This window comes from Cebus imitator, unplaced genomic scaffold, assembly GCF_001604975.1.
Source record: "Cebus imitator isolate Cc_AM_T3 unplaced genomic scaffold, Cebus_imitator-1.0 Scaffold140, whole genome shotgun sequence".
NCBI lineage: Eukaryota > Metazoa > Chordata > Mammalia > Primates > Cebidae > Cebus > Cebus imitator.
In genome coordinates, this window is record NW_016107455.1 from 2,106,881 (window position 1) to 2,118,981 (window position 12,101).

The 12,101-nt window shown below is 40.2% G+C and overlaps 1 protein-coding gene across 4 annotated transcripts in view; it reads left to right on the forward strand.

Moving 5' to 3' along the window:
- The window catches only part of GOSR1 (golgi SNAP receptor complex member 1), a 38,392-nt gene extending 26,607 nt beyond the window's left edge, over positions 1–11,785 (forward strand). For 2 of the 4 annotated variants that reach the window (XM_017542037.2, XM_017542041.2), the window contains exons 7-9: positions 1,779–1,808; positions 5,780–5,862; positions 9,837–11,785. In XM_017542037.2, coding sequence (XP_017397526.1) covers positions 1,779–1,808; positions 5,780–5,862; positions 9,837–9,961 — 238 coding nt within the window. In that variant the 3' untranslated portion in view covers positions 9,962–11,785. Of the gene's footprint in view, positions 1–1,778; positions 1,809–5,779; positions 5,863–6,411; positions 7,022–9,836 lie in introns of those variants that run through there. The other 2 variants (XM_017542039.2, XM_017542040.2) reach the window with 2 other exon arrangements.
- The last annotated feature ends 316 nt before the right edge of the window (positions 11,786–12,101 follow it).

Here is a 12,101-nt window from a genome sequence, read left to right on the forward strand (position 1 = left end):
AAATATTATTTATTTATTAGTTTTTTTTTTTGAGATGAAGTCTAGCTCTTTCTCCCAGGCTGGAGTGCAGTGGTGCGATCTCGGCTCCACCTCCCGTGTTCAATCAATTCTCCTGCCTCAGCCTCCCGAGTAGCTGGGATGACAGGCAACCGCCACCACACCAAGCTAATTTTTATATTTTTTAGTACAAATGGGGTTTCATTGTGTTGGCCAGGCTGGTCAAGATCTCCTGACCTTGTGATCCAACCCCCTCGGCCTCCCAAAGTGCTGATGTTACAAGCGTGAGCCATTGAGCCCGGCCGGTATTTATGACTTTGTAAAGCTCATTTGTTCCCTAATATATGCCATAACTTAGATTACTTAGTCCATTACTTTATAATGAAACCTTGACTTATTACTTGTAGAACGAACTTAGAAATTCTTTTGGAAATAAGTAGTTGGAAAAAAACATGCAAATATTTATTTGAGTGCCTGCTGTGTACCTTACTCTATGCCATGTGGATACAGATGTCTGGAAGTTTGTTTTCCTACTTCTGTTGTAAAGCTGGCCCTTTACCAAACTTTACCTATTAATTTCTCCCTCAAATGGTTGTGTTTGTTTCTTTCTTTGCAGTGCCTGTTGCATAAAGGCAAACAATTTACAGATGAAAGGTGTATTTGGTATCTTTATTCAGATTCTTGAATTCTAAAGCTGAGATTTGTTTTAGTTTAAAAAAAAAACAAAACTGTTTCCCAAAAAAGGAATAAACATTAAGGCATAAGTATTTACTACTTATAGACATCAGAATTATATTTTCCTATTGTGTCTCAACAAGTTTGTTCTGATTCTTAAGTTCTGAATAGATGGTGGTGACAACTTTGCACTATCTAGATTAAAGAAAAAGTTTCATTTCTTTATGCTGTCATTAAAATTGTTCCAACTTTAATTATCAGGTATCTCTGTGGAAAAAATAGATTTAAACTAACAAAAGTAAGATAGAAATTATTTGTTTGGGGTCTTTTTTATGAGACAGAGTCTTGCTCTATGGCCCGGGCTAGAGTGCAGTGGCACAATGATCTCGACTCACTGCAACCTCCCCGGGTTCAAACAATTCTCGTGCCTCAGCCTACTGAGTAGCTGGGACTACAGGCACGCATTAGCATACCCAGCTAATTTTTGTATTTTTGGTAGAGACGGGGTTTCGCCATGTTGGGCATGCTGATCTAGAACTCCTGGCCTCTGTTGGCCTCCCAAAGTGCTGGGATTACCAGCGTGAGATACCATGCCTGGTTATAAGATGGAAATTATGTATATTGTATATGAATGAATTAAATTTATTTCAAAGTCCAGGCCAGCCGTGGTGGCTCACATCTGTAATCTCAGCACTTTGGGAGGCCAAGGTGAGTGGATCACCTGAGGTCAGGAGTTTGAGACTAGCCTGGCCAACATTCTGAAACCCCATCTCTACTAAAAATACAAAAATTAGCCAGGCATAGTGGTGGGTACCTGTTATCCCAGCTACTTGGAAGGCTAAGGCAGGAAAATTGCTTGAACCCAGGAAGCGGAGGTTGCAGTGAGCTGAGATTGCACCACTGCACTCTGGCATGGGTCACAGAGTGAGACTCTGTCCAAAAATAAAAATAAAAATTTAGAGTCCAGAATTTTCTCCAGGTGCTTTCAAAAAGCTAGAGATTCTGTATATATAAATGGCTAAAAATTAGAGATGTAGAAAAATTAAATACAAGTTTTAAATGTGCATTTAGTAAATCTGGAATTTAAATTTTCTTTTTATTTGCAGCTCAGATCGTCTGATAGAAGAGACAATAAGGTAGGAATAAGATTTTGTTTTGCTTTGTTGGTTTTTGTTTGTTTGTTTTCATGTAAATTTAATGAACAGTGTTACAGCTCTTTTAGAATTAAAGAAAAATCATTTTAATGAACAGATCAGGTTTAACCCTGTATAACTAGAGTTAAGGTTTGCTTATCCTCATTAAAGATGAAATTTTTACTGTGTCCTTCCCTTATAAGAGATATTTGATACCCAAATTATATTTCTGTAGTTACTTTAATTAAGATGTTTTACTTAGGTTAATTTTTCCAATTAATTTTTACTTAATATTTTCAACCTCAGTCTTTTTAGTCTCACTTTTTAAAGGAAAATTATTTTAAGCATAATTTGATAAATAATTTTATGTCATTCATATAGACTTTCTGTTACAGCACCTGCAGAAAATCTACTGCAGTAATAGTTCATAGTATCTGTAATCACATTGAACTAGTTTCTTACTTAAGTTAAGGGACATTTATTTGTTGTTTTGAACTGCTTATCTTTCAAGGTTTGATGAATTTTAAAATATCTATATTATGATAGTAAAAAACCAAATTACCTAGGTATAGCCTCTGTACTCTAGAATTCACCAATGTATAAAGCATTTTCAGGAAAGATAAATCAAAGTACATGACAATAACAAACATTTGTATTCGTTTTGTTTGTTTGTTTGTTTGTTTTTTTCTTGTAGAGGAGACGGAGTCTCACTCTGTTGCCCAGGCTGGAATGTGGTGGCGTGATATTGGCTCGCTGCAACCTCCACCTCCTGGGTTCAAGCGATTCTCCTGCTTCAGCCTCCTGAGTAGCTGGGATTACAGGCGTGGGCTACCACGCCCGGCTAATTTTTTGTATTTTTAGTAGTGATGGGGTTTCCAGGCTGGTCTTGAACTCCTGACCTCAGGTGATCCGCCCGCCTTGGCCTTCCAAAGAACAGGGATTACAGGTGTGAGCCACCGTGCCCAGCCACATTTGTATTCTTATCATGGACGTTGGGCCTCTGCTAAAAGTACTTTGCATGCATTATTTTATTTAATTTTCTCAATAACCTATTAGATGGACCCGAATCATTCAGAACTATCTCCAAAACAAAAAAGAAATTAAGTAATTTGCCCATGGTCACATGACTAGTAAATAGCATTAAGGATTCAGATCCTCCAGTCTGAGTCTAACTCTGAAAACAGAGCTCCATCTAAACCACTGCTGTATTTACCACATTGTAGAAAGAATACAAAATTTCAAGTCTGACTTGGTTTGGAACCTGGCTGTGCTATTTATTAGATCTCTGTTCTTTAGATAATTTACTTTAACTTTTTGGAACCTTCATTTTCTTACCTGTTTAAAACATAGTATTGATGATAATATCTACCTATAAGACTGCTAAAGATAATGTGAGGAAAATGCCTGGTCTAATACTAGGTAATCTGTAATGGTAGCCATATTATTAATACCAATCCTTTTTTAACTTTTTATTTTGATATCATTTGAGGTTTCAGAAAAATTTCAGTAGTGAAAAGAAGTCCTATATACCCTTTACCACCCTTTATCTAGCTTCTATAAAGTGTGACATAGGGGCTGGGCACGGTGGCTCAAGCCTGTAATCCCAGCACTGTGGGAGGCCGAGGCGGGTGGATCACGAGGTCAAGAGATCGAGACCATCCTAGTCAACATGGTGAAACCCCGTCTCTACTAAAAATGTAAAAAATTAGCTGGGCATGGTGGCGCGTGCCTGTAATCCCAGCGACTCAGGAGGCTGGGGCAGGAGAATTGCCTGAACCCGGGAGGCGGAGGTTGCGGTGAGCTGAGATCACGCCATTGCACTCCAGCCTGGGTAACAAGAGCGAAACTCCGTCTCAAAAAAAAAAAAAAAGTGTGACATAGGTTGATGCCTCTTTACTCCTAAATATTTCAGTGTTCATTTCCTAAATATCTGTTTATTTTGTATGGCTTCATGGAGTCTTTATTCAATGGATTGGAATATTCTCCATCATTAATAATCTTAATACATTATAGTTTTTTATAACAATAAGCCATTATTGTGTCTTGAATTTTTGTTTAAATTGTATGTGCTGAGTCTTCCATCTGAAGAAAGTTTTCACAGAATTGCCTGATGTTGACTGAAGTATCTTTCTTGTAACTTTTTCCTTTTCATCAGCACATGAGATCTGATCACATTTTACCAGGAATTCTTTATTTAAAGTTTCCTGATAATGCTTTTTCTTTTTTTCTTTATTTCCCTTTTTTTCTGCCTGGTTTTCTAGGGCCAGGCTGCCTTAATTAAGCTTTCACTTTGGAACTGGCCAATTAAGGGCTGGTAATATGGGTATAAAAACTTGAGTTACCTCATAGGATAGGAACAATTGAGAACCATTGAATTGTTACTGTTACTTTGCTAGTTAAAACACATGTTATTAGAAGGCCTTTTATTTCAGTATTTTCCCTTGTTCCAAAATATGATAGGCGTTACAAGAAAAGTTTCACTGAGTATAAAGTTAGGTATGATTTCTTATGAAGAATATAAAGTTTGTGTCAAATAATATTTCAAAATTGCTCAACAGCATTTCCTGTTCCTCTTTATAATGTCAATATGCAAAGCACTCCTGTGTGTTACATATCAAAGTGGATACTGACCCTGCCCTCCAGGACTCTAATGTCCAGAAAGATAAGACTATGGGAAATGAGTAAGCCTAGAAGCAATAGCAAAAAGATATTAACTTAGAGCCAGGCTTGGTGGCTCACACCTATAACTCCAGCACTTTGGGAGGTGGAGGCAGGAGGGTGGCTTGAGCCCAGGAGTTTGAGACCAGCCTGGGCAACATAGGGAGACCCCATCTCTACAGATAATTTAAAAAAAAAAAAAAATTAGCCAAGCATGATGGTACATCCCTATAGTCCCAGCTACTCAGGAGGCTGAGGTGGGAGGATTGCTTAAGCCCAGAAGGTCAAGGCTGCAGTAGCCATGATCACACCACTGCTCTCCAGCCTGAGCGACAGAGTGGAACCCTGTCTCAAAAAAAAAAAGAAAAAAAGGATTTTAACTCAGAGATCTTTTAAAAACAGGACATCAAGTTAGTCACATGGAAGAGATTGTAGCCTACAGAAAGTGACTTTTTCCCCTACCCCTTAGTCTTTACACTCTCTTTTTTTCATTTTCTTTGAGACAGGGTCTCGCGCTGTTATTCAGGCTAGAGTGCAGTGGCGTGATCACAGCTCTCTGTAGCCTCCCCCTTCTGGGCTCAACTGATCCTCTTCCCTCAGCCTCCTGAGTAGCTGGGATCACAGGCACACACCACTATGTCTGGCTAATTTTTGTATTTTGGTAGAGATGGGATTTCGCCATGTTGCCCAGGATGGTCTCAAACTTTTGGGCTCAAGTGATCCTCTCACCTTGGCCTCCCAAAGTGCTGGATTACAGACGTGAGCCACCATACCCAGCCCTCTTAGCCATGTTTAATGACCTTTGTCAGCCATCTTGGAAATCCAGCATAATGTTGCATAATGTTGGTTCTCAAGTAGAATTTTGGAACATTGTCTTTTCATAAATTAAGGGGTTGTTGTATATGCATATTTTGTGACATTTTATATTTCTTTTCTATTTTTATAATTCCCTTTCAACAGCTTTTCTCGATTAAGGATATTTTAGTAGCTAGCCTCTTTTTAAACTATTTTAAGAAGCTTTTGTAATATGTGATGTTTCTGTTTATGCCTTATTTTTTGTTTGTTATTTTGAAGCAAACATAGGAAGTGGCTTACTGCCTTGTATAAAAAGATATCAGAGAACAGTGGAGTCATTTGGAAAAAGCACAGTGGGAAAGTAGTGGCTTGGGAAGTGATTTTTTTTTCCCCTTATTTTCTGGCACAGTGCTTTCTAAGATGATGTTGCTCACTATAGTTTTCTTTGACTGTTCAGGGGATGATGGATCTGGGCAGGCTCATCTTAAATGCTGATTTGTCATCTCTTTTTCCCCTTGAAGCATTGCTATGGCAACAAAAGAAAATATGACTTCACAGAGAGGAATGTTGAAGTCAATTCACAGCAAAATGAACACTTTGGCCAGTATCCTTTTTGAATATTTGCTATCTGTGTTTCGAGGGTAGAGGGGAGAAGTGTCTATGTGTGCTTTTATAGGGGCAGGTTGCCATCATCAGTAGCAGTAGAGCCCATCAGTAGTTGCATAATACGAATATAGTGTGCATCCCTACTTTGTAAAAGTTTAGGCTATTTAGTACCATTCCTAAAGACTGTACCTCAAAAGTTTCATACTACTAGATTTAGGAAAAAAAATTATAAATGTGAATTTAAAAATTATTCATCAAATTCTTTTACATTTTAGAAAGCTTTTAAATTCATGTTAAAACTCCATAGTATACATTATTCTTACCTAAACCTGATAAATCGTGTGCCTTTTCTTTTTTATGTTTCCCATTTAGAGAGTAAGTCAGTAGCAGGTGTTTGGAAGGGGAAAGGAAGGAGAAGCCATCCGTGCGGATGACCGATAGCTACTGATGGAGTTGTGACTCTATGCACAGGTTGCATTCTGGGATACATTCTCCACTTTGTTGTAACCTCTACTTTAAAACATTTCAATTTTCCCATTTAAATTAGGATTATTAATACTTCCTAGAAACTTACTAGGGAACCAGAAAAGCCTGGCACTCTGAGTCATTTGCTTCACTGAACTTCTGAAAAGACAAGCCTTCTAGGCGAAAAAGCTTCCCCGCCCCAGCTGCTAAATGGGGAGGGACATAGAATTTTCAAAATTGAGTATCTTGTCGTCCTAGATAAGCTAAGGTCACTTTTAGTTTGATGTGTCTTTGCCTGAGGAAAAGACTATCCTGATGTGTGCTGTTATTCTCCAGTCTGTTGTGAACTCTGTTCTTGCCTTGTCACCCTAAGTATAAAACTGCACGTCCAAAATCACATTTTACATAGGGCTATAAAATTTACAGAGTGCTGTTATATACATTATCTCATTTTACTAAATTATGAACTCAATTGCCAGCCAGAACAAAAGCTAGTTAGTGAATGTAAGAGTTTATATTTAGTGAAACTTTTGAAACTTTGAAATAGAAGAGGGAGTCAAATAATTGGTGATGTGAAACATTGAAGCCTTTTTCAGTTGTTCATTAGAACTTACCACCACTCTTCTTCCTGACCTCTTCTCTACTACTCTGTATACTTCTCTAAGTTCCCTCTCTCTTTTTTTTTAGCATGTATACTTTTTTTTTTTTGAGACAGAGTGTCACTCTATCACCCAGGCTGGAGTGCAGTGGTGCAATCTCAGCTCACTGCAGCCTCTGTCTCCTGGGTTCAAGCAATTCTCCTGCCTCAGCCTCCCGAGTAGCTGGGATTATTGGCCAGGCTGGTCTTGAACTCCTGACCTTGTGTTCTGCCCATCTCGGCCTCCCAAAGTGCTGGGATTATAGGCGTGCCACTATGCCCCGGCCACTCTCTCTTTTTTTTTTTTTTAAGACAGCGTCTCACCCTGTTACCCACCCAGGCTGGAGTACAATGGCACAATCTCAGCTCACTACAACCTCCAAACTCCCAGGTTCATGCAGTCCTCCCACCTCAGCCTTCCGAGTAGCTGGGACTACAGACGTGTGCCGCCACGCCCGGCTAATTTTTGTATATTTTGTAGAGACAGGGTTTCACCATGTTGACCAGGCAGGTCTTGAACTCCAAATCTCAAGCAATCCTTCAGCCTTGGCCTCCCAAAGTACTAGGATTACAGGTGTGAGCCACCCTGCCCAGCCCAACCCTAAGTTCTCTTAAGGCAAAGCAGTATACTGCAACCTAGCAAAGTGCCTCATACAAATTAGTCACCCAGGAAATTTACAATTATTCCAAAAGAATGTGTGTTCAAAAAAAAAAAAAAATCAAACAAAATGGGTGTGGGTTAGTCAGGGCCCCAAAGAGAGGTAGTCACGGTAACCTAAGACTGACTTAAGGGAGGAAAGGAAGGACTCAATTTGTTCATGTAACTGTAGAATTCAGGGGTGGAATTTGGCTTAAGGCATGGCTGGATTCAGAAGCTGAGATTTTTTTTTTTCTTTTTTGAGACGGAGTTTCGCTCTTGTTACCCAGGCTGGAGTGCAATGGCGCGGTCTCGGCTCACCGCAACCTCCGCCTCCTGCGTTCAGGCAATTCTCCTGCCTCAGCCTCCTGAGTAGCTGGGATTACAGGCACGCGCCACCATGCCCAGCTAATGTTTTGTATTTTTAGTAGAGACGGGGTTTCACCATGTTGACTAGGATGGTCTCGATCTCTTGACCTCGTGATCCACCCGCCTCGGCCTCCCAAAGTGCTGGGATTACAGGCGTGAGCCACCGCGCCCGGCCCCAGAAGCTGAGATTTTATCAGCGAGAATCTCCCTTTCCTCTCTTTGGTCCCTTTCTTTCATCACGTATCTCAGCGTTCCTCTGTGTTAGCCCCTTTCTCCAGGCAGCCCTTCTCCGAGGGCGATGAGGATGGCTGTAGTAGGGGCTCAAGAATGCCCTCGGAGAAATGGTGTCTTCTAACGGTTGTCACAGCCGTTCCCAAGAGAGCTGTGGTTGCCCAGCATGAGTTATTACCCATTCCTGACTCAGTCACTGGCCAAGGCGAGAGAATATTCTTACTGGCAAATCCTGAGTTTGTATGTATGGCCGAGGAAGAGGTCAGCCCTGCCCTGTTTCCTGGACAAAACTCAATTATTATAGACTGAGAAAGAGGGTTTCCTGATGCCAAATAATTGCATTTCAGTGGATTTGTTATCCTTTTATTAAGCAAGAAAATATTAAGCGTTTTCTCTATATGAGATTTTACTTTGTAGAAGTTTTTTACCGTTACTTCAATACATGCCTCCTGTTCTACATTTTAAAAACTGTTTCTGCAAATTGTACTGTTTTGTTTTTTTCTTTTTAATTCAGAAATCCAAAAACACACTAATGGCTACAGTATATAAAGTTCCATTCTAGACATAAAGGGAAATTCAAGATTAGAAGAACACATGGTTCTACTTATACACTATGTAGAATATACAAGTATACAAATCTGTCTAGGCTCTGGTGAGAGTACTTTCATTACAGGAAAATGCAGGGCGGACCCACAAGGAGCAGGGGTCGTTCCGGCTCTCCGGAACTCCCAGGCGGTTTTTGTGGTTGCTTTTCCTGAACTTGCTATAATGCTTCTATTAACAAAGAGGATGTACCTGCAGGTATATTGTCAGAAACCATTGCCAGAAACACAAAACCACACAGGCACTTTGGTCTATAGCATAAAACAAGTACGACGTAAAAATACCTGGAAATACTAGGTAAAATACAGATGTGACTATAAAACCCCTAAAATAAAAAATTGTTAAGTATTTTTATGTCCCCAAATAGGACAGCTAAAGCAGTTTAGTCCTCTTTCCTCCTGTGTGTCCTGCCTTCTGCTGCAAAGTAACTTTCAAAATTTTGATAATTCACCAGCGCCCAATTATACAGACCGTAGAGTTGGTTCCCATGAATTGCCTGACTCCAAGGCAGGAAAGGATCAGGTATTTCTTCAAACTCTCAGGCAGAACTCTGCAGTCTCCTGAGAGAAGGGGAGGAGAGAGAGAGAGAAAAAGAAGGAAAATAAGGAAAGGGAGGGAAATGGGGTGGCGGTGGCGATGGTAGCTGGCTGTGCCTGTGCCTCTCTGCCAGAGTTCATTCCTGGCCATGCGGGCTCCCACCCCGGGCTGAAGCCTGGCAGTAAGCCCTCAGTGCATGGGAGCAGTCATCATCGTTTTCTTTTCCCTCTCTCTCTCTCTGTTCTTTCTTTTCATTATTCTTCTTTGTGTTACACACAAGACTGGGAGATTGGTATTTGTTAGGGGCCTTGAGCCGCAGGGCAGTCCTGGTTTGTGCGAGTGCATCTGCTAAAGACTCCCCTGGTATGTTTCTTCCCCCATCTTCCTATCACTAACCGTTTCTGGACACCACTAATCTCTATTTTTGTGATTCCTGCGACTTCTCACCAGAGAGGCTTCTTCCAAATATGACCTTAATAAAGATTTCCCAAAGATCGTTTTCCTGCTGTGAACAGCCTGATCCAGAGGATCAACCTGAGGAAGCGGCGGGACTCTCTCATCCTGGGGGGTGTTATTGGGATCTGTACCATCCTGTTGCTCCTGTATGCGTTCCATTGATGGGACATCTGCAGGGACTCTTTGACCACCACCACTTTCACGCCCTGGTCTGGAATAAGGAAACATCGGAGCGAGAAATTGACTGTCTTGATAATTAGCCTGAGCGACAGGATGAATGCAAGACTGACAGTGATGGACTCTGTGACATGGTCAGGTTGAACTGAAGCCACAGTTTTTCTGTGCTGTCTTTTCTAACATATTTTTCTGTTTTTAATTAAAAAAACAAAAAGGTTTTCAGTTGCTTTTGTCTCCCCAGGAGGCAAGTAAACCAATCAAAAACAGAGTTTTCTTTGTTTCCGTGATAGTGTTGAAACCTGATGACAAGCCAGGTCTTAACAGCTGGGCTCTTCAGAAAACCAGGTTTTCTACATCCAAAGACTGCTTTTCTTTTACCCACCAGATTGGATTGTGAATAAAAATAATTCTTGTCCTCTTGTTTTACACTCATGATGAGAAATCACAAGTTCTTTCTTGATAATCTGTGCTAGAGATTTCTACTCTTGTCTCCTCAACTCTGTTGATATTTGAGGAAAATTCTGTTTTTCATAGATTGTTTAAGATGCTGATGGACCAACTTCAGCATGTTTGAGGTTGTCTGAAATGGAGAACACTGTAAAACTGTCTCTTTTTTTCTTTTAAATTACGAGTACAGTGGGGTTAACTGTATTGCTGGAAAAACATCAAGAATGACAGTCTTTTATTTAAGTCACCTGTCACTGTTTCCATTTTTTTTTTAACACTTTTCCTTTGGATTGATATTTTCCACTGAAAGGAGGTGAAATCTCAGTTCCACTGTGATAGAAGAAAACAATCGCCAAGGTCTGTCATTGTCCCCACTGTTCTCATCAGACCAGGACTGACACTGGGAACTGAGGAAAGGGACTGCTCCATTTCTAATGTGATCTGTTCAAAGCCACATAGAAAAAGGTATTGAGGGCTAACTGTTCAGAGAATTCCATTTGTAAATGCTCCGCAACGTATGGCAAAAGTTTAAGGACTACTGCCTGATGTACAAGGAATTCTGTGTTCTGTGAAAATCTGTTCATTCCAAATCTGTTTACCATTTCCAAACATCCAGAGAATGGTTTCACTGTTGAGGGTGCATGTGGCAGAATCTGCCTCTCTCTGCACCTGTCTTCTGTTACCATCCGTGGACAGTGACAGATTTTAAACCAGCCACCAGAATTCTTTTGAGTTAACCATTTCTTAGTTTCTGTAAATTCATGACTTGTCTTACTGAACTACCACCTGGTTTGTAGATTTCCAACATCTACGCTGCTGCTCTTCACTGTTGGAATTCACTGTGGTATTTATAGTATTGGCTTCAGTCCGAGCCACAGGGAATAAAAGGATATCAGCATATAGTTCTCAGCTACATCATGGTGTATAGATGCTGTTATTCAGGTGAACTTGCTAATGGTGGGCTAACACCTGGTTTGGTACAGAGACTGAGACGTTTTTCATTCTGGTGTCAAAGTTTTGTTACATTATGGGTGTGAAGGGCATTTGATATATTTTTCTTAACTATGGGGTTTATTTTTCTAAATGTGGGTTGATTGACTGTTCATTGATTCAGGGTACCCTTAAAAGAAAGTTACGCTTTCCCATTGTGAACCTTAAAGGATCAGGGAAGAAAGTTCATTGATTAAATTCTCTGTTGGGAGAACAAAAGCTTTTCTCCCCTGACACTTTATTATCTTTGATTTTTCAAAGGGCCTTGATTGGTGGTTGTGTCTCGGTTAGAATTTATGGGACTTTTCTTGCTATGTAGTTGGCATTTATAAAATCTGAAGTATCATAAATAAAGTTATTTATTTAATTATACTACCAGTCCTTTTTACTGGTCTGATTCTTTGGTGCATTCATTAAAGCTGATTGTGTGAGAGTAAACTAGGACACAAGCTAGGCTAGCTCACTGCAGCCAAGCAATCACACCATGTTGATGGCTGATGGGCCTTTCCATTAGGATTTTGCTTATGTGAAGTAATGGAATTATGTTGGTTATTTTCCTTATGAAAATAAAGAAACCAGTTCTTCCAAGGAAGTTAAAAGGCTTGGTGTAGATGTTGGTGTCAGATAGGTCTGACTAACCTCCCCGTGCTGCAGCCCGTAGTGAGGTGACCCAGGGCCACATGTAGAC